This window comes from Nelumbo nucifera, chromosome 8 (assembly GCF_055504915.1).
Source record: "Nelumbo nucifera cultivar China Antique chromosome 8, China Antique-T2T, whole genome shotgun sequence".
Classification (NCBI taxonomy): domain Eukaryota; kingdom Viridiplantae; phylum Streptophyta; class Magnoliopsida; order Proteales; family Nelumbonaceae; genus Nelumbo; species Nelumbo nucifera.
Genome location: NC_142656.1, coordinates 4,086,899 through 4,108,786, shown reverse-complemented (window position 1 = coordinate 4,108,786; position 21,888 = coordinate 4,086,899). Strand labels below are relative to the sequence as shown.

The following is a 21,888-nucleotide window of genomic DNA, read 5'->3' as shown; positions in this document are numbered from 1 at the left end:
ATCATTTGGAAGAGCTCCAAATCGGGAGTGTATAGGTTAAGTCAGGCTACAAGCTTTTCATGTCAAAACAGGCTTCATCTTCAGGTCAGCATTCTATGGAAGGCATGGTGGAATGGTATTGCCACAAAAGACAAATGGCATTTCATTGCTGAAGAAGAGAGAAAATGCCCTCTGTGCAAGATAAATACAGAAACTTGGCAACACCTGTTCTTCGAGTGTCTTTATGCCAGAGCAGTATGGCTATCAGCTTGTTTAGGAATAAACCCAGAACTCATAAAAATATAAGGAACTTTATATATTTATTCAGGAGTGGATTGATTCCAAATTAAACTGCCTAAGAAAGGAAGAAAAACAAGGTTTCTTTGCAAAGTTCTTTATACTGTTCAGATTGATATGGGATATAATCCAGCACGTTTAATCCATTACATGTTCTGGTACCTAGCCCTAAGCCCAATTATACAGCCCTCCCACCCATCCTTTTTGCAATCTCATATAATTTTAGCTGCGCAATTCAAGATGTTCATCAACGGGTCTTTTAATCCATCATCTGGTATGGCAGGAACGGGAGCTTGGATTCTCTCAGCAAATGATAATGAGGTCTTCTCAGGCAGTAGAAGAATTACAGCTGCAAATTCCTTTCAATCCGAATGGTGGGCCTTCTTACATGGCATTCGATATGCCATAAAGTTGAAGATGAAGAGACTGACTATCTTTTCTGACTCAGAAAGCATGGTAAACAACATTTATATAGATAACAAAATGGAGTGGCAAGTTCAAGCTATCAAGCAAAAAATTCTACATCTATATCCTTTTTTGATATACTTGTTATAGCCCATGTAAAAAGAAGTATGAACAGGGCTGCACATGAACTTGCTTATAATGCATGTAAATATAGCATCGTAGTTGAAAGTGTGAACAGCCATGGTTACCTTATGTAATATGTTGATATAAGTAATGAAAGCTTTCTGAGGATAACAAAAAAAAAAAAAAAATTATATGAGTTAACCAATATATTGTCTCTTAATATTATAATATATTATAAAAAGTTATAATAGACTTATGGAATTGTGAACTAGCACATGGCATGCTTGGAGATGTACTTACATTTTACTAATTTGAGCAATCTTCAAGAACTTTGTTATAGAGGATTGGTGTATACATTTTATTAATTTGAGTAATCTTCAAGGTGGAACAAAGGATAGAGTTTAATGCATGTATACAACTTATATTTAGATATAAGGAATGGTGTTTAGGTTGCAAATTGTCTATACATAGCCAAGCCTGTTGGACTTCAGGGCAGGAAACCATGAAATGAAGAGTGGTGTCATACAAAGTTGGATGCATTGACAATGTACTAGGGTATATGGTGTTAGAAGTTTGAGCTTTTTGCTAACTGTAAGAGTCCTTTCCAAATTGCATTTAAAGAGTGATTTTTAAGTATATGATTGGTTTCAATGGAAATCATGCCAATACAAGATCGGTGATAGAGACTAATTTTAGGACCTCTTCTATGGTAAAGCAAATGACAATGTACTAGGGTAGCATTTTTTTTTTTTTTTTAGAATTTGGAGTGAGTGAATGCAAGAGGATGGCTTTCAACAAGATGTGGAACCCATAATAGTCTTAACTATGGTAAGAGTGGCTTGCTGGGTTTTAAAAAGGGAATGGCTAGAGGATGGCTTTCAGCAAGTTATTTACTGAGGAGACAACTGAATGAATCAAGACTGGATAAACCCATAAGAGGGAGGACTAAAGCTGAATGGTTATTGTCTACAGATTACAAAATAAATTTTCTTTGGAGCTAAACCCAGTGCTATTTTCTTTTCTTTTATGATTTTACCATAAGATAGCAAATAGGTAAATAACAGTGAAGTTTTGTTCTTAGGTCTTCACATCAAGTAAACACACCATATATGAGTGAATTGGGTCCGACGTGGCAGGTGAGAATTACGAATACTAAGGAAAAAATAGAATGAAGATCTTGACCCTTTTTGTGTGTGTGTGTGTGATGATATCTAGATGAAATGAGCATAAACTGTCTTTTTTTGGAAAAAAAATGAGCATAAATGTGATTTATAAATCTAGTAGAACTTCTGGATTTATTGTATGAATAGTAACATCTTACCAATCTTTTCTTGGAGAAGCTAAAGGTGTCATTAATTCTTAAAGGGTTACATGATGCAATCTGGGGGAGTTTAGTATCGTCCACTACTTGAATTGAAAGGGGGCAAGAGGATAGCTTCTTGTATGAAGGATGTTGCAGACTTTGGCGATGGGAAATCTGTTGGTGGAATTTCCTTTTTAGGCTGGGGAGTTCACTTTATTAATTAACTATGATAACCCCTTCAAGTTGGATTGGATTTGTATTCCATCCAATCTAGAATGTTGGTACAAATTGGTCATGCAACTATGCAAGTGGCTTTGCAAGGTCCGGTTCAGATCATTTACTTGTTGTTTTGGTCTGTGAAAAGAGGTAAAGAAGGCTACTTCTATTTGAATTTAAATTATGGGAAAACTAACAATGGGAGAAAAATAAACTCAAAGATAATTAACAACATAAAATCGTTGATAAAAAAATAACATAAAATGTACTAAAACTGCAAAACAATTAACATAAGAATTCTAAGACTATAGTGGATTGCACACTCTAAACCAAATCAACTAATGCATGTTTCAGTTATCCAATGTTCAAATAAAAATGGAAAAAACTGAAGTGCCAGGGTGTGCAAAAAATCCAATAGGTTTCTTGGTTACCAGAGTTGAGCGAATGGCCTTATTGTCTTAGAAGAAGCCTAGAACCTGAGTGGAGCGAATGACCTTATCTCTAGGCTTCCAAGAAATGCATATATACCCAACAAACAATAAGAGAGGGAGGTTGGTAATTCGGGACTGAAAAAAAAAAAAAAAAAGAAAGAAAAACAGAGATATACCTGAGTTGAGAGACTACAAACAATTAGAGAGGGAGATTGGCAATTTGGGTCTGAAAAAAGAAACAGAGAATATACCTGAATTGAATGAATAACCCTATCTCCACAAATGGCTTGAGTGAGTGATCTGATCTTGGTAGATAACTCGTGTGAAGCTTTTGGTGAGACCACTTGCCTCCTAATCTATAGATGCATTGTCACATCACATAAATTAGAAAAAGACATATGTGGGTCTGATAATCATTCTTTATAATAACAATTTGTATTCATCAACCCAAAACATTTTTATATACAAAAAAATTGTATGAATCAATCCAAATTTCATAATAGTTGAAGCAGAGATAATAAAGGTACCAAATACCACCAAAATCACTGGATGCATTCCTAATAATCACTCTAACCAGAGGTCCACAGTATGATTGCATCATTATAATAAGTTAGGGGTTTTTACTATCCGCTCCACCTCTGAATTCATAATTTCATCTTACAGTTTGGATCAATTGCCAAATTCACGAAGGGTGATGTTTATAGAGGAGCTAGGCGTAAATACATTTGGAAAAGAAAATTTCCCAATTCTGAGGTGAACTGATCCGTAAAAATCTCTATAAGGTTATTGCTGCATCAACCATCAACATTGACCGTTGACCATGCAATTCAAGTAAGATGTGATATTCGATGGGCTAAGTCGATTATGGTTCCACTTCAAATCTACCATGAAAATATGGGCGGGCACGTGCTACATTTCTAATTGGAATTGGATTAAAAGTATTGCCCTTAAATACATAGTTTTTTTGTTACAAATACAAGATTATAACGCCTTTAGTGAAAATGAAAATAATGGATGCAATTTGGGCAGGCTCTAATCGATATTTTGTTAAACTTTGAACGGATCAGTCTAGAGTTTTGGCCCTGTTCAAATTTTCAAATTGGATATCCAACTTACACCCTAGTAAAAATGGTGTTTGGTATAACTTTCTTTTATATCAAGAATAGTGCTAGTTTATCGCCATGTGACATTTGTTCTAATATATTATTTGGTAAGTATATTTATCAAATAAACATTTTTCTTGGTTTATATATAAATCAACCGTTGAAGAAGTTTCATTTTAACGTTTCTCCCAATATCAAGGTGTTTGTTTATTATTCCACTTATGTAATATCTAACTGTCAAACAATAGTAAAAAATCATTTATTTCAACCACTTTTTCTCGGTAGATATAGATCAGAAGTCATGTTTACTTTATCCAAGTTGAGAGACAAAACAAGCCCACGATCCAATGTCAGGTTTTTATAAGAATTGGGCTTGAAGCCCAAGCAAGACCCAAACCACATCTCATATGCTGGACCACAATGAATATCAAATGTGCTTATGTGTCATAGATTCCACCTCTGAAGTCTAAATCAATGTTCAAAATATTGATACGCCCGATATACCGATAGGGGCGTATTAGGTGAATCGATACACATTTTGGAGCTTTTTATGTTTTTGTTTTTTTCGCAATCGGTTCAGAGGGGCTGGTTTAGGTCTCCTCTACCCCCTGAACCGGTCAGACCTCCGATATATCCACTGTAGGGGTGTATCGGAGGGGTCCCGGAATGATACATATCGGTCAATACGGGCTGATACATATCAATACTTTGAACCTTGGTCTGAATTACATAGAAGACAGACAAGATCGACACGAACGTTTCTCTTTACACTTTTTTGCCCAATTTCAATTGGCACTTGGTAGGACGTTTTTCAAAGCTCTGCGCATAGAAACAGAATTTCAAAACTCTACACTTTCCAGAATTCAGATATCTTTCCATTTGAAGGCCAGCATAAAGCTAGATTTGGGAGGGCTGAGCTGAAGGTTCGACTAATCTGGCTCAGCCGCTTTAAAGTTCTCTTATCTTAATTGCCTGTTTGAGGATAAGTTAAACATCCAGCTAAGTTGGTTCAACTGCTTTAAAGCGTTATGGATAAGCTTTCTAATGAGATTGAAGCAAACAGCCCAAAAAGATGACCAACTAATAGCCTATTTGAATTTTCCATATTTCTCAAAACTAAGCTTAAAAGGCTGTCTATATAGGTCCCACCTTGGAAAACTATATTCCGCTAAGCTTCACCCCTTTTAAGCGGGCACAAGTTATTCCACTGAGGATTGGGGTCTCCTTATTTTAACATATTTTCCAGAGGACACGCATCCAACAAAAGGTATTTTATACAATAAATTTTAAAAAGTTTGGGATTAAGGTTTAAATGCCTTTTTATTTAAGTGTTTAAACTTTAGATTATAGGGTTTAAGATTTAGGATTAAGGTTTTAAAATTTAAGGCCTTGTTTGACAATGTTTCATGAGAACATTTTTATCGTTCCCAGTGTTCTCATGGAGCAGGAACGCTTTGGGTACAAGAAAAAAAAAAAACAAGGTATTCTCGCATGAAAACAGCACCCACAGAACATGTTTTTTGGGAGTAAAAATTCGGCACTCTCAAAGAATGTGTTCCCAGAGAACGTGCGATTCTTTCAGCATTAACCCCTATTAACAAATACGTGCTATTGACTCCCATGTAAGATAAGAGGTATGTGGGTATTTCACATGAAATGATAGAAACAAGCCCTAACAACCACATTTCATTCAACACTTCTCCTCCCATTGCCGCTGCACATCTCAAAGGAAGGAGGGGCTCCCTTGGCTCTTGTTGCATCAACAACTGGGTGGCGAGTGAACAATAGAAAGCATCGACAACATTTCTGGCCAGGAACACGTCAACAGGTAGGTTGTATTCGTTCTCATCATACCTGGTTTTGTATCATCATTGCTTTGTTTTAAATTCATCGTTGCTCCGGCCATATTCACCCAAACTTGATTCTCCCACCACAATCATCTCTAATTGATGCGAGTTTTCATATACCTACAATATGAAATAATTTTATTATCCAAATACTATTTCTATTCCTGTAGAACAAAAATTCATTCTCAAAGAGCAATTTGCCAAACGCCTCTATTACTCCTGATGAGCAAGAAATGAAATTCTTGTTCTATAACATGAATTTTTTAAAAACAGGAATAAGTGGAAGCATTGCAAACAGGGCCTAAGAGTTTAGAGTTTAGATTTTAGAGTTCAGAGTTTCAATTTATTATTTAAATATAAAAATTAAAGGGTGTTGGTGCACGCATATCCTCATTGGGACTGGATTGGTTGGAGACAAAATCATACACAGACTGGGCTACCTATCACAAGTGAACCCGCCAATATCAGCAGAATCTTAGCTTTTGACTGATGGCAGTTTTAATAGTAATGGGTTGAGTGGTTTTGGTTTCTGGATAGAACACAGTAATGGTTATTTTTTTATGGCTAAATGTGGTGTATGTAAATATGTCTCTTGTGGAATATGCTGAACTTACAGCTATACTTTTTTGCTGCAAATCTGCTCAATCCCTAAGATTATCATCCATCAGAATTGAATCAGACTCTCATGTGCTAGTTAACGTTATAAAGCATAGATCTTTTGACTGCTCTCTGGTTACTTTGACCTTTGCTTCAGGATTTATATGAATTGCAGGGTATTTCTTTCAGTATTAGCTTCATTACGAGAAGAGGTAAATTAGGTGTCTCTGCTGAATGGAGAAGCCCCCCAGTCTGGCTGGACCCTTTCTGAATAATATGAAGTCTGTGATAGATGGTTATTCTCAACTTTGAAAGCCCCCGTAGCTTTTGTTTTGCTCCTGCGAGGTCAAATTGAACCAGATAATGATTTGGTTAGGGGTTTGGTTTTTGGGTCAAGTGGTCCGATCATTTGAATCAAATGAATAATTTATTCTGATAAAAAATAAAAAAATAAAAAAATGGTCAAAACATTAAATGGTTCAAACGGTTCAACAGTCTAAGTTAATAATTTGCTGATCAAATCAACAGTTTTTCGCAAAATAATGATTCTAAGGTAAAACGAAATCGACCAAATAATCAATTTCCAGTTTTTTTGTCCGACTCCGATCCATTCCCATTTTGAAAACATAGTATTTTGTTTTCGATTAAAAAAAAAGTTGAGAAATAGGGAGGAAGGCGTAGGATTTGGCGTTATGCGATCAATCTGGGCCCCACAGACTTTGCAATTACCACCAGCCATTGACTTTGTAGGTTACGGAGGATCAATCGTCATTACAGTTCATCCACGATTCCCATTCGTTGTTAGGGGATTAAGATAGATGACAAAACACATTGTCTTGACTGTCTGTCTTCTTAGGCTCGTCCAGAATTCATTTTCTACTGGACGGCTGGACCGGGTTAACTTGATGTGCTGGAGTTCTGGACGGTCCCATGACCATTTCCGACATTAGAGATTGGAAAACTACTGTTTTACTACTCGGTCGTTCGGTTGACTCCAAAGTCAACAATTCCGTGAAGCTTCACCGGTCCAAGATCTGAAAAGTTGGAAATTTGTCTTGCAGTTGGATTCGTATCTTCATATTGCGGAGCATAAGACCGTTTTCACAGCCATAGAGCACATTCTACAGAATCAATCCTAAAGTCAAATGACCCAATCTGACGGTTTTTACCAAGAGAGAACAGAGCTAGATGTGCTCTCATATACATCTCTTCCACTTCCGATACAAGAAAAGGAAGAGTAGTATATTCTTGTTGTTCAAGTGTCCAAAGGCAAAGGCTGAAGTACATTCTACATTTATACTCTCGCTCTTTCAAAGAGGTGGAAAGGGAGAGTTTCGTTTAAACCCAACTCAAAAACTTTTCTCGATTTCCTCGAAAATTCTGAAAATTTTTTGGTGGGCAAATCTGAAGAAAATAGGAGAAGACCGGAAAAGCTTATTTTTCATGGTTCCGAGTCTAATTTGTTCGTCAAGGCAAGTAATAACTAATAACATCTGCGTTCTTTGATATCTCATTACTGTGAAGACGATGCTTGTTTTTAGTTTTCAGATAATTTTGGGTCTCATTTTGTTCCTTCTCGTCTGTTTTATTTGTTATTCTTTTCTGATTTTCAGTCGTAATATTGAATTTTTGGGTTGATGGATTTTCATGAGACTGAATTTAATTGAGGTGAAAATTTCTTTCTTTTGTTTTCTTCTTAATTGTGCTTTTTTTCTTTTGTGGAACAAGATTTGAGGGGGAAAGTAAAAGGTAGGGATTGGTGGAGTTTATGCTTAAAAAGTAGTAGTAATTCCTATCCTCTTGTAGTTATATCATCTTTCTGAATACTTGATAATTTTGTCTGTTGTGTTGCTGTTGTTGGTTTATTTAGGAATAATTTCAATTCTCAGCTGATAAGGTATGATGACAGTTGAGTTCAAGTGGAATTTTGTACGTGATTATTACTTTTTCTTGAACTGGAAAGCAATTTCGATTTGGATGACCCAATGTCAATTATGGCTTGTAATAATTATCATGGATTGACGATATTATCTTCTCTGGTTCATTTATCCAAAAAAAAAATTATCTGCTCTGGTTGCGAATGTTGATGTGCCAATTTTTTAAATAATGGGGACCTTTGCTTCATATGGGGGGGGGGGGGGGGGGGGGTTGGTTATTTACTATTTTTCATTTTCATATTTCTCTGATTGGTGAGATATTTCACAAAGCAGAAAATTATCTTCTGAGTACGCAATTTCCCCATGAAGTGATTTATCTAGATCCAATTTGTTCAATAATCTCTATTGTTGGCTTTCTCTTTTTTCCCCGGGAAATCCATCTTTTTCCAGCTTAAGAAAACTGTGTCTTTTCCTATTTTCCCGATTTGTTGAATTTTACGCCATATACTGCATCTAAAAGGTGTCATTGATTGAGAAGTCTTTTTTTTCATGGGATGATGTGCCACTGATACAGTCTGAGATGTAAAATTCATCATTCTAAATGCAACTGTAGAGAAGTACATTCATATGCAGGATATTTTACCTGCAAATATGATATTTAAAGCTTGCTTCAATTGAAAAGAAATTCTCACTTTCAAGTTTTAGTGTGCGCACTACTTTTAAGTAGTTGGACTAGATGTTTCTGATTCCATCCAAACCATACCATGGACCTCTGGTTTCTATCTGCATTCCACAATTTATGTAACTTATTTTTGTGATACAACTTGTGCAATGAAAATGAGATTCCTCTAGATTATTACAAATTAAAAAAGAAAGAAGGAATACAGAGATGAAAACATATCTAACTTAAAATCTTAGCTTCTATTATCATTTTCCTGGTTACTGAAATGCTCATGTTACTTGGTACATGTCTTTTGGACATCGGCAGAAGAACTGACGAGTGAGCTGATCACATACTGAATACGTCAGCTATCAGACAAATGGATCAGAGTAATTGCTTATCCTCAATTTTAGATTTATAATAGTTGATTATAGTTGTTCATATTTATGTTACTATGCTGAAAAGAAATGAGCATCCATCAGTATGAGGCCTATCTTAAGTTGTAATTTCCATGTTTTTTAAACTGATAGCCCATTATTATATCATTACCATAATTATATGGATAATGGATTAGCAGTATGTTAGGATTCTTAAAGGAGGATTTAGTACAAATGGACAGCTGCCTATTATGGTTCAAAACAATGTATCACCACGGAGTCCTTTCAACATGCTTATACTAGTTGCTCACTTGCTCTCCAATTACCGCTTTTTTAAAGGATGGTTGTGTTGTTGTATTAACCATACACTCACAGAACAAAGCTTGAGATCTTTGTATTGCTTCTCTTAACAGAATAGCTATCTTAGCTTCAAAGCAATGGAAAATATAATGTTTGACAGGTTCAATTGTGCTGTGGCCAACTATTAAATATAAAATATCTTCTTGGAGGCAATGTTATACAACTAAAAATTGATTTTGCTTGAATTTGATTTCCTGCTGAATATGAAGATTCAAGCAAAATCTACTAGAGTGTTTTACTGTTACTAAATGTGAGAATCATAAGCCAGTAATACCTACAAAAGGTTTGAAACAATCTTGGGTTTGCTACAAATTGGGATGTTATGCTCAGAAAATGGGAATCGAGAAGTATATAAAAACTCCATGAAGAAAATGAAGTAGGAAAAAATAGTAAGGCGCATATTCTATTTTTACTTTATTTTGTTTTCTTGTTTTTTTTCTTTGTTGGAAAGGTAATTCATTAAAAACAAAGGAGCATACTACAAAAAACAAAACTCACAACACTTACATTTCACTCTCGTGCTTGTTCACCAGGGAGTGTTCAAGTTGAAGAATACTGGGGCTTGTATCTAAGTTATTGTAGAATATCCTTGAGGTTTACATGTTATCAATAGTATACTCAGATTGCCTCTCCTTAATGGGGAATACCTTTCGAGGATTGGAACTGTCTGATGCCACAGATAAGATGTGTATACCTCTATAAAATTGGCTAGGGAAAGGAGTGGATCTTATTTTGGTTATTGACTGTGGACGTTTGCTCAATTGCTTCTAACTAGGCAATAAGATGCAGAATCTTTATCCCCCTTTAGAAAGCATTCAATGTTGCAGTTACTCTAGAAACATGTGCAGAACCTGTGCCCTGAACTGTCTAGAGTGCCCCTGGATCATATTTGCATCATGGATCCAAGCTGAGTCAGACATGGAACCACCATTGAACTGCAAAAGTCAAGCTCTATTAAATCATGACTAAAAAATCAATATAAATGTGAATCATAGTTGAATTTGGCAGTAAATTCCCTTTTGCAATGTATACCTTTCCATCACATCATCCCCCTCCCCCCATTTAATGAATTACAACAAGGTATATGCATGTCTTCTCCTCTTTCTCTAATAAAATCATAAAAAGAATACATGGAATTAAATGACAGCCAACTGTCTGTTCGAATTGTTTAAGGAATGCTAAGTTGGGATAGGTCACAGGGCAGACTGATATGAAGAAATCTATTTTTACTCTCCAAGTTATCATACATGCGCACACACACACACACACAAGCTTGAAGTTAAATGGGGCCTTCTTGGTGTTTCAGATACTACTGTTGAGGAGATGGAGGGTTTAAGAGATGGTCTCGAGTTGGTGAGATCAGTTTCCGATAAGCACTTTGATCTTTTAAGGCCGTCAGCTCGATATCATTCAGTTGTTAAAGGTAGTGATCCTACATGGGCTTAAGAGATGCTCAATAAGGTTACTGAAGTTTTCCTTGGGAAAATATTCATTCAACTGTCCAGATTTAGAAGTTAAATGTATTTTGGGTTAGCTTCTTCGGAAGGCTGTAGTAATGTATCCCATACAAGTACTCCATGTATGTGAAATGGTCATGTCATGCATGAATTAATGATGATTTGTTAGTTCCTTCTTTTTCATGAAATTTTGTTTCTCTTTCAAAAGAAAATTATTAGCCCTCTTTCTTCCCCCCTCCCCCCCCCCCAAAAAAAAAAAAACTAAAAAACAAAAAACAAAAATAAAAAATTGAGGCTAAAATATTTCTAGCCACTGAAAAAGAACAGAAATCTAAGCAACTGCAACATTTCTTTTTTTAGTAAAGTATGCTTCTTTAAATTCAAATACCAAAAAAACGTTTGCTTCTTTAAATTGTTTATTTTTTCAGATTTTATACTTTGCATTTAACTTCTCATAATTGTATTTTCTTTGAGAAGTTATGCATTCCTATTTCTCATCCATGTTATGGAACTTCATTTCTTGTCTTCTGGTCTACATCAGATCCATGATTAGGTTGCGGTGTAAATAGCTATCTTGTGGTTTATAGAATAAACCACATTTGGTCTTATGTTCTATTGTTGAAGTAAACTTAAAATGCTTTATTTTCTTTCCTTCTAAAATTTGAAACACTAGGCATTTCACAAATGATACCTGAACAGGTATATAAGGGTTGTTTTATGCAGGGCATTCCACTGATGTTGCAGATCATGCAAAAGGGAAGTATACCCTTATTAGGGATACAGAAAGCTGTCAACTGGGGATGTATGACAAACCCCTTCCTTGCTTTGGCTGTGGGATAGGATGGTTTTGGTGAGTAAACCCTCTCTCCCTCCCTCCTCTCTTTCCCCCTCTCCTTCTATCTATTTCTCTCTAATGGTTTACATTTCTTCTTGCAGTCTATTACTAGGTTTTGTGTTCCCATGCATGTGGTACTATGCTACAATTCTCTATTTTGGAAACTACTACCGCAAAGATCCAAGGGAGCGGGCAGGTCTTGCTGCTTCCGCAATTGCTGTAATCTCTCTCTCTCTCTGACCTCATGCAGATAGACCCCTTGTCACGTTAGCCAATATTACCATGTTTGTAAAAGAATGATATATTTACCTAGTTTTATTCCTTTTTGCATGTCCATTTAGGAAATGATTAATGAATATCATAGTTTTTAAGTTCTGTACTCAAGGCTATAACCCTCTTTTTTTTATTGTTCTTCCATTTCTTTATCTTCTTACATTTCTTTATGCAATACATACTTATCAATACGAGTTGATCCCTGTAGTTTTTTTTGTCATTTTTACTAATTTGTGATGGTAATCTAGACATAGCTTACCAAGTTTCAACTTTTAATCAAATGAAATGGCTATTTCAGGCATTGATATGCTCGGTTGTGTTGCTGATCATTGTCGCAGTTCTTATTTTCTAACTATGTTCAGTTCCACCACCTTGTAATATTCATGAAGAAAAGGTCCAGGACGTCTTCGCTGTAATCTTAGTGGATAAACTGAAGAGTGCAAGATCACTGATGTGGCGAAGTGATTCCAGAAATCTGGAAAACTGCACCTTTGTGCTATAATACTCGAATTGTATGCGGCTAAAGAAGCCCAATACCCCATTTCTTGAAAGTTGTATTGATAATTGAATGATAGAGAAATTGTTTAAATCCGTAAACCAATACAGAATCTTCTGCATATCAATGGTGATTGGATTCATCTGCGTTTGAGCTCGCAAAATTCCCCATGTTGTGCCACTGTGGGATTTATAGTTTTACACCATATGGTCCATGGCCTATTCGGCTCTCAATTCAAATAACTCTTTTTTTTCTTCGAGGTGTCAATTGGATTGGATTTGGTCCAATCTGATCCAGTTCAATGTGAGTCCATTACAAATCAACCAAGTTCAATCCAATCCAATGAATATTTTGGACCATTTTGGACCGGTTCAATTCAATGTCTAGACTGTCCAATTTGTTCATATTTGTTTTAATTTAGATTAATTCTAACCCAAACTTGGTCCATTAGCACCTATATTCTCATCTTCTATCAACCGACCAGATATTGGCTCAATCGAACCCAACCCAATATAAATTCATTATGGATGGACCAGGTCCAATTCAATCCGATAAGTCTGGACTGGTCCAATTCAATGTGTATTGTTGGTCCATTCAATCTGTCCAAATTGATTGTGGTTTGGACGGATTCCAAGCCAAAACCGATCCATTGAGTAGGCTGTGAGTCTTTCATTGGCTGAGTGATACCTTGGGTCGATTACGGTACCTTTAATATTTTTAATCCACTTAAAAGGGGAAACAATCAGTGATTCAGTTCACCCACTTCAGCTGTTTTCAAAATTCTTCTACGTGCAACGATTGCAAGGTATTTTGAAGAGGCTTAAATCTGTGTTGCAGCCAAAAAAAATAATTAAATCTGTGGATATAACAAGAATATTTACTAAATTTTTAGAATACTCAATAACACAAAATGTCAAAATTTACAGTTGAGTTGGCTCATCAATAAGATATAAACACATAAGAATCATATAATTTAAAAGCCTGTGATGTCGCAACTTGCAATCAATATACTAGAAATGTCAATTTTGATTTAGAACAAAAAGATGGCAACATATGTACAGAGACATTAAGATCCAAAGGTATAGATGCCGCATCATTTTACTTCGCATTTTACTCCTCACAAGTATATTCAACCCTAAGCCCATTTGCACTTACACCACTGCAAACAAATGGGGCCTTAAAAGCTAAAATCACCTTCCTTTATATTCTTTGCGATACGAATACTCAGAACCTTGTTTCCCAACCTCACGCTCCCGTTGGTTTGGCCAGGCTAGCCTTGAACCTGCCTGAAACACCTAATATAGTAATATGTTTGTTGTGCTTGGCCCAACCAAGGGTATGAATTCTCGCCACAACATGCAGATGCACAAGTGAACCTCTTTCAGTTCAGTCCCATGAATCCCCGGTGCCCATTTAGGAGGGTTGATCTGAACATTCAGCTAAGTTGATTAGGCTGCTTTCAGTCACTCCAGAAGTTCAGATATCCCAAAAAATTGATTGACTGCTGAACAGCTATTGCATTCAGCTAATCATCACCACTCCAGTTTCATTTTCATACCGTGACAAATCATGACGACGCTACATCTCTCTGCAAGTTTTGCAGAATTGAACCCGTTGAACATTTGCATTTGCAAATCAAAGCTTAACTTTTGTAATCGGCATCTGACGAATAGCCAGTAAAGCAATGGAAAGTTGGAAACGATCGACTAACCAAAACAATATATAGGTGCCAATTATAAACTTTCCGTTCTAAATTTGGATTTCGGAATGGCCAAGTGTATATCAGATAGTGATTTACTGCTACAAATCCAATATTACCGGACAATATATTAGTTTTTTATTGGATCACAACTCATACTTGGTTCTCTGGGCCTTATTCTTAGAGTGTTTTGTTATAAAATTCTTACCATGAAAAATCAACCCATAGCACAAAAATTGAGGTAGCTTACAGCATGAAAAATAATCATTGCCCCACCTAGCTCATTTTTGTTCTTTGAGAAAACTCTTGCCTATAAACTGCTGCTATGGATACTTACTAAGGCTCCATTTGATTTGTGGGATGGGGATGAAAAAAGAATATTCCAAAAATATTCCATTTCTCTCTCATTTGTTTTGAGGGAAAGAGAGGGATGGGATGAGAAAAATGTGGGATGTCAGATCCCAAAATCGTGAATTTGGGGTCGCACCAAAAAATTTGAGAAAGCACTGTTCATAGACACGAACAAGGAGAGAGGACCAGTGCATTCCCCGTTACCATCGGTGATCTGCTACCTCTCCTTCCCCATTCGAACCCAAAAACAGAGCGGCACCGGCGGCACTCCCTCTCAGCCACTACCTTCCTCCTTCTCTCCTCTCTTCTTCTCTTTCCTCTTCTGAGTTCACAGACACAGATCTAAGTTCTGCCATGTTCACAGACATAGATCTAAGTTCTGCCATTGTAGAACTTAGATCTGGGTTTGCAGACACATATCGGAGCTTCAGTCATGGAGTTCTCTGTCTCTCCCTCCATCTTCCTCTTCTCTCTTCTTCCTCACCTTCTCTCTTCTCCCTTCTCCCTCATAACAGTGTTTTCCTATTATGTTCCCATCTATAAAACCAAACAATGGACGAGTAGATTTTTACACTTTCCCATCCCACCCAAATCTTCCCACAAATCAAATGGAGCCTAAAAGACTATCCTGGAAGTACTTTTACAAAAGCATTTTGTAAAACTTTTATAAAAGCACTTAAAAAAAACTTTCATAAAAATACTTTTATAAAAGCGCTTTGTAAAAATACTTTTATGTACTTTTATCAAAATATTTTTCTGAAAGCACTTTTACAAAAGTACTTTTACACAGGACACTTATCAATCTGAAAAAAAATTCATTTTTAAGAAAAAAGTATTTAATTTATAACAATATTTTCTAATTCTGCCTATTTTTACCAATTCTTGTTCATTTTATTAGCGAATGAGAAAGAATGAGAATTTAAACAAACATGGTCTTAAATTAAATTATGTGCTTGTCAAAAAGAATATAAATTATAATCGTGTCTGAGTCTGGACCTGGTCAAAAATTTCTTCCACAAACTTTTCTAGCATTAGAAAAGACTGGAAAATAAAAAATAAGTTCAACCTGATCCCCAAAAGTCCAGACATAACAAGAAATGAAAATACATCGAAAATGATTCTTGACTTAACGAGTGAAAATGAAACTGCTTTCCTTGCCAAAACTGGAACGCTTGTGTCAAACGCCACCAAGATCAGCCCCGGCTTCTGTCCACCAAGCGAACAAGCTTATTATCAAGTGTGAATCTGGAGCTTGAGTTTATCTGCGCCATAAAGAAATTGTGAATTAAGGCTTGTAACTAGTGCAACCTGCAAGCAGATCGAGTAACATTGAATTGGATATTATATTGACTTTACCTTCTGCGTGACCATGTTCTTGACTTGCTCTTCATCTTCAGTGATGCCAGACTCCTGGAGGGACTTTAAAACCAGCTTTTGTAATTTTTTCATCTTCAGAACTCCATCAGGGCTCTGGTTTACATACAACAAAGATGAAAATAACTGTATATGCATGAAGAACAATCTTAAAGTAAACCCATGTAGCTATCTTTCTAAATGTCATTGTTGGTTAAATCCATCTTTTTGGAGTCATGCCAGACTCCACATAAATTATTATTTCTTGGCTTATTGAAAAGCTTATCAGCTGGTTGATAATCAGATACAAGCAACATGGACAAATATTCTGGTCACATACCTTCTCTTTAGCTCACAAAAAGGAATTGTTATTTTCCCTTATTTCCACCATTTAGTTCAACTGCTTTTCCTACAACTTGTGTCATTATTTTTCTGATTGGTAGCCATGCTTTTTTTTTTCAATTGCAAGTTGAAGGGACCAGAAGGTCTAGGGGCAGGCCAAAGATGACATGGGTTGTAGTAATAAATAATATAGGCACTCATAATTTAACAATGGATATGGCACTAAACAGAATGGAATGGTGAAACAGTATTCATGTAGCTGACCCCATATAGTTGGGATAAAGCTTGGAGTATGATGATAAACATGGCAAGGACCTCAAAGCATTAAAAGATAAAGCATTAGATGACAAATATTTAGGAGCCCTAGGTAGCTTTGGGCTTGCACTTGGAAATATATCAATAATACAATTCCTCCTTCCCATATAAGATCAAACAATCTCTGTGTCTTCTTATGAGTCTGCATTTGTAAAGGAATGTGAGCCTTGGATAGATGAAAAAGATTAGGCTTAGGAGAAGGCTCTGCAATTAACAGAGGCTATTGATATTCTTGAACTTAAATGCATAAGAAATGTTTTCTTACGAGGGTAGAACCATAGGATGATAGTTCCTGCAGTGGGAGGCCAGAGCATTTTCCCTCTTTGTTGAGCCTAAGTTTGTTGTTCTTATCAGGACATGCAGGATCTTCTAAAGAAGTCCCAATTTCCTCCATGAACTAATATCATGGCAAGAGAAAGGGGATATATCTATACAAGCCTTTTTCAGACATGTGGAAGGAGACAGATGCTTGGGTGTTTCAATAACAAGGAGAAGCCCTATCTTTTTTTTTTTTTGATAAATAAAGAAGCCCCATCTTATTGGAGATTATGTTTTATATTCCATATCTAAATTAGGCCAAAGGTAAAGTATAGGAGTCATGTATTACAGGGATCTTTCTGGCCAAAAGATAGTATCGAACTAGTATATATTCAAGTATTAGGAGCCCTCAGTGCAGAGTGTTTTAAAAGTGCATGACACAAAAAAAAAAAGCACAATGGGCTTTTTGCACCTGAGGTGCAAGGGACAAGGCACAAGGCAAGGTGCATGCTTTCATGAAGGCAGGCAAAAATTATTTTAAAATTTTCAAAAAAAATTAAAATCATATTAATTAAAAAAATGTAACTTAAATTTTAAAAGAAACCAAATGTTTTGAACGCCTATTGGCTTATCAAATTAAAATATATAAACATGATGTATAAAACATATTTAAAGTGAAAATGTAGAAATAAAATCAAACCTAACATAAATATTCAAGCATGTGAAACTTTCAATCTGTTTATGCCTCTCCCAATTGCCCTATGCCTCTACTAAACCCCTTGACACAAGTTCAAACAAGCTCCGACAGAACCCCCCTTTTTGCTAGTGTCATTCTCTCATTCTCCTTAATACAAGACATTTCTATCAAGCAACATTTGATTCCTAATCCTAAAATATAATGACCTACAACTAAAAAAACAATTGCTTTATATACAAGCCAAGGATTTAGGAATTAGGACCTTTACATAAACTTGTTTGGGCATGCCTCAAAAGTCAAGAGGGTTCGAGGGCGGAGCCCCAGCCTAGCCACTATCCTTGAAGGTGCAGGACCAGGCTGAAGAACACGCCCGGCGCAAGCATGTGCCTTTTTCAAAGGGGTTACACCTGGAAACTTCCATAAACTCTATATTTCACATTTGACATTTAATACATTTTCACTTTAGATCAAGAAAACAAAATAGACAGCCAGAAGTATTTTGCACTGAGGATGCATACCGATTTCAAGATTGAAGTAACCAGCTTCTTCCACTTTATTTTCTTATTTGACTCCTCTGTACATTCAGTTTTGTCCTCCTCTTTGGGCACATTAACATGTTTCCTTTTCTTAATCTGACCATCTGCTTTTTCTGCTTCTGCTCTTTCTGCTTGAATAACTTCCCCATTGCTTGTCTCAACTGAATTTTCATTGATTTCATTCCTTCTAGTACTTCCATTTAAAGATGCATCCAATTTTATTTTTTTCTTTGATGGTACATTATCTGCTTCTGTGTTCTCAAGAAGAATAGTACCTTTTGGTGGATCTTGACCTTTTGATTCTTCTACATCTTTATTGCCAAGTATTTCTTCATTGGGGCGGTTAACAGTTGAATCCTTCACATTTGGCGTAGATTCTTCTGTCCCTTTAGGTTGTTGCTTAGCAGCATGGAAGGCCCGGGCTTTTGCTCTATGCTTTTTTCCTTCTGCATGCAGTAGTAAGGTTTGCCTACTCGTAGCATTGGTGTTGCATAGACTGCAAATATAAGATTGAAAAAGAAACAACCACAAAAATGATTAGCAAAAGAAAGATACAAACAAGAAACATAGGAAAATGTTGAAAACTTCTAACTGAAACAAGTTTATTAACTCCAAAATCATAGTTTTATTTAGATAGTAAGAAAAAATAAAGATTCATTAGGTATGGATGAGATTGGAAAAAAAGAGGTTCATCAGGTATGGAGTATGGACAATCCTATCTTTGATATGTGATTCATCATTTGTGGGTGCGCTCTTCTTCCCTAGGAAATGGGTTTTTTCTGGCAGGGAATACCCTTTGCAAAATGGTGACAAGGGGCTAATAAAATTGACAAAAATAATGTCCCTTGACACAGTTTTAGCCTAGTTTTATTATACTTCCAATGTAAAATTATGATGAAATTGAAGCATGTCCCATCATTCCATGCCAACATGGAACATTTCCTACAAATTAAACCTTTTATTTGCTAAATGCATCACCTATAAGAGTGTCTAGACTCTAGATGCTTAGGTGACAGGTACCCCCTGTGCAGCTGTGCTTAGCCTCATTCAGTTCTCCCTGCACAACTCCACCTAAATATGTCATGTGAAGGAATGTTCAGGATCTGCAAATTATCGACTTCCACAGCCTACACCAAGCTTTTAATGAAGCTTCGCCTGCCTGACTAATAATAGCTCCTTAAAATTATTTACTTTGCATAGGTGGCAACATCATATGGGGCAATTTGTTGCATGAGTATAGAGTGAGAAAAGGAACGATGGAGAGTTCTTCTAGTTGTGAGTTAATTTGCCACATGCAAGATTTTCCTAGAGTGTTTGAACTTTTATACAAAATGGCTTGACTAGCAGATGCCTTCCTATGGGTTAACATATGGGGAAGGTGGGGATTCAGAATGTGCAAGCTCAAGCAACAACTTGATGAGTTGATTCATGCATATGTTCAGTTGATACATATCAACATGCGTACAACTTAAACCATTGATAATTTTGCCAAAAGTCCTTATACGTAGAAGAGTGTATGTGTGTGTTGTGTTTTGTTTTGTTTACATATTATATAGCTAATGAACATTCAGTATTATCATATTCAATTGTACAAATCGATTTTAAAATTTTAAAAGAAGAAAATCAAAATAGCACCATTAAGGAGGAGGGGGAGCATTCAATCACAAAATAAACTCACTTCATGTAACTTGATTCACATCTATATTCATTTGATACACAACAACATGTGAATCACTTGAATTATTGATGGCTCACAATCACTAGTTTGTGTAAACATGCCCAAAGTCTTCATATGTAGACAAGTGCATTTTCATGCATAATGTTTTCTGAACAAATTAAAAGAGCAACAATGAACATTCAGTATTAACAGATTTAATTGTACAGAGCAATTATAAAACTCAAAAGAAAGAAAAAACCAAAATAGCATCCCCCTAAAATAACGATAATAAAAAGTTGAATCAGAGATTGAACTCACCTACAAAACCACGGGGGCCGTGAAGATAACCCAACATTTATATCAATGTCAGGTTTTTGCTTCGATTCATTGTTAGGCTTAGCTGGTGTACCATTTGAAGTTTTTGCTTGGCCTTTTGGACCATATTTCTCCTGAAAAAAAAAAGCATACTCCTTTTGGTCAGATAAAATTATAAGGTTATACTGGTATGGTTGAATGCCACCTGAGATGAAATACCTTATTTTTCATAGCAGTTGACCCACAAAGTCACCGTATAAATTGGATTCACTACGGTTGTTGATGAGGAAAAAAATCTATATCTTTTCTTGTCATTTCATTTCAGACGGTTTGTGAATGCCAGATAAATGTTTCAAATCGAATTCTACAGAGAATTATTTATCCTAAAATAGCACTCGTTGAAGATTAAGCACCTTATACTGTGGGATATTGGCAAGGATTGATTCAAAGTATAAAATTGAATAAGAAAACCTCGTTTCTAGATAAATCGAGATAGAGGCCAAGGTTAAAGGAGTTTCTGAAGCTAGACGCTTTCAATGCAAATGCGTGAGGGTAAAAGATTCGACAAATAATCGGAACTCAACCAATGTCCAAACGATTTTTACTCTAGTAAAGTTGCTAGGCAAGTTAAAATCCAAATTCCATACAAAAATTCCAAAAAGGGAGTGAAAAAGATCAAACAAAAAGTCAGAGAGATAGAGAGATCCATATGTAGAAATTGTTATTTGAGTAAACGAACCGCTTCTGTAATGCACTGTGTGTGGCCTTGAACGCTTTGTTGCCCAAATGTTTCTCCACAGTCAATGCACGATAACTGTGTCAAATAATAGCGAAAAAAATGGAAGAATCAACCAGTTATGGATACAAAAATAGAGGGAATAAAAAGGAATTATCAGATACTAAGAAAACACAGTAAACGCCGAGGGATTGCACAAAATGGAATGAAAATAGAGAAAGAAATAAAGATAACCGGACAGAGAAAGAACATAAATTAGACCTTTGTTGCAGAGCAAATTCTGAAATGATTTTGCAGCTTGGGCTTCTTCAAGTTCTCACCGCAGTCCTCGCACTGAAACCAAACCATCTCTCTTTGCGTAAAAACGTTAAGGAGATACGATGATATCCACAAGACAACAACTTTAAGAAATGGAGTTATGGAGGTGGAATTTGGAGTTCCGTTGAGGTGACTTCTTAGGGTTTAGAATGGGTTTTAGTCATTTTATTAGGGTTGCTGAGCGAATTGGATCGCTTTTCTTCTTTCTTATTTATTTTGGTAAGAGAATTGGATCGCTTTTCACGTTTGAACTTCGAAGAACGGGTCCTGTTCTTACTCTACTAGGGCTGCAAATGGTATCCGTTTTTCTGGTTCGGGTTTGTTTGAGTCGAAACCGGTATCTTAATTTGATCCATTTATAATTGCATCAATGATTATAGGCTCCGTTTGTGTATCATGATTAGTGTTTGTAAGTGTTTTATCACATGTAAAAAAGTAAAGATTAAGAAATAAAAAATGTAGGACTATAAATCGAGCCAGGTTAGGTCGGGCCGAGGCCAACCCTAAGTTCTAAATCTCCAACCCTAACCCTAATTAAATTCCTTCGACCCTAACCCAATCCAACATTCTCCCCATTCCTTAAAATCCCGTAGAACTTATTAATCTCAGATCTTAACTCAATTTTCATTACATATATTAATCATATGTTTTATTAGTATTTGTCTATTGATGTT

The 21,888-nt window shown here is 36.0% G+C and overlaps 2 protein-coding genes and 1 long non-coding RNA gene across 7 annotated transcripts; 1 reads left to right on the top strand and 2 right to left on the bottom strand.

Annotated features, from left to right (window-relative positions):
* Window positions 1–103: 103 nt before the first annotated feature.
* Window positions 104–3,412, bottom strand: LOC148789571 (uncharacterized). 2 transcript variants are annotated; one of them, XR_016079695.1, is made up of 5 exons: window positions 3,282–3,412; window positions 3,006–3,110; window positions 2,755–2,889; window positions 930–965; window positions 104–715 (listed from the first exon to the last, which is right to left on the bottom strand). It is a non-coding gene; the product is annotated as an uncharacterized LOC148789571 (long non-coding RNA). The 2 variants fall into 2 exon arrangements; XR_016079694.1 differs by lacking the exon at window positions 930–965 and having other exon boundaries at window positions 111–715.
* A 1,873-nt stretch (window positions 3,413–5,285) lies between these two features.
* On the top strand, window positions 5,286–12,800 carry LOC104600640 (uncharacterized). Of its 4 annotated transcripts, none has more exons than XM_088892813.1 (6): window positions 5,286–5,685; window positions 9,167–9,228; window positions 10,883–10,999; window positions 11,757–11,883; window positions 11,970–12,087; window positions 12,440–12,800. In XM_088892813.1, the coding sequence occupies exons 2-6, from the start codon at window positions 9,219–9,221 to the stop codon at window positions 12,491–12,493; spliced, it is 426 nt and encodes a 141-aa protein (XP_088748939.1). In that variant the 5' UTR covers window positions 5,286–5,685; window positions 9,167–9,218; the 3' UTR covers window positions 12,494–12,800. The 4 variants fall into 4 exon arrangements, with proteins under 4 accessions (XP_088748939.1, XP_010262010.1, XP_010262007.1 ...); XM_010263708.3 differs by lacking the exon at window positions 5,286–5,685 and adding an exon at window positions 5,741–7,773 and having other exon boundaries at window positions 11,778–11,883; XM_010263705.3 differs by lacking the exon at window positions 5,286–5,685 and adding an exon at window positions 5,765–7,773.
* A 2,805-nt stretch (window positions 12,801–15,605) lies between these two features.
* Window positions 15,606–21,465, bottom strand: LOC104600639 (zinc ion binding protein). The gene is made up of 6 exons (XM_010263704.3): window positions 21,158–21,465; window positions 20,900–20,974; window positions 20,164–20,294; window positions 18,171–18,684; window positions 16,044–16,157; window positions 15,606–15,949 (listed from the first exon to the last, which is right to left on the bottom strand). The coding sequence occupies exons 1-6, from the start codon at window positions 21,242–21,244 to the stop codon at window positions 15,881–15,883; spliced, it is 990 nt and encodes a 329-aa protein (XP_010262006.1). The 5' UTR covers window positions 21,245–21,465; the 3' UTR covers window positions 15,606–15,880.
* Between the last annotated feature and the right edge of the window lie 423 nt (window positions 21,466–21,888).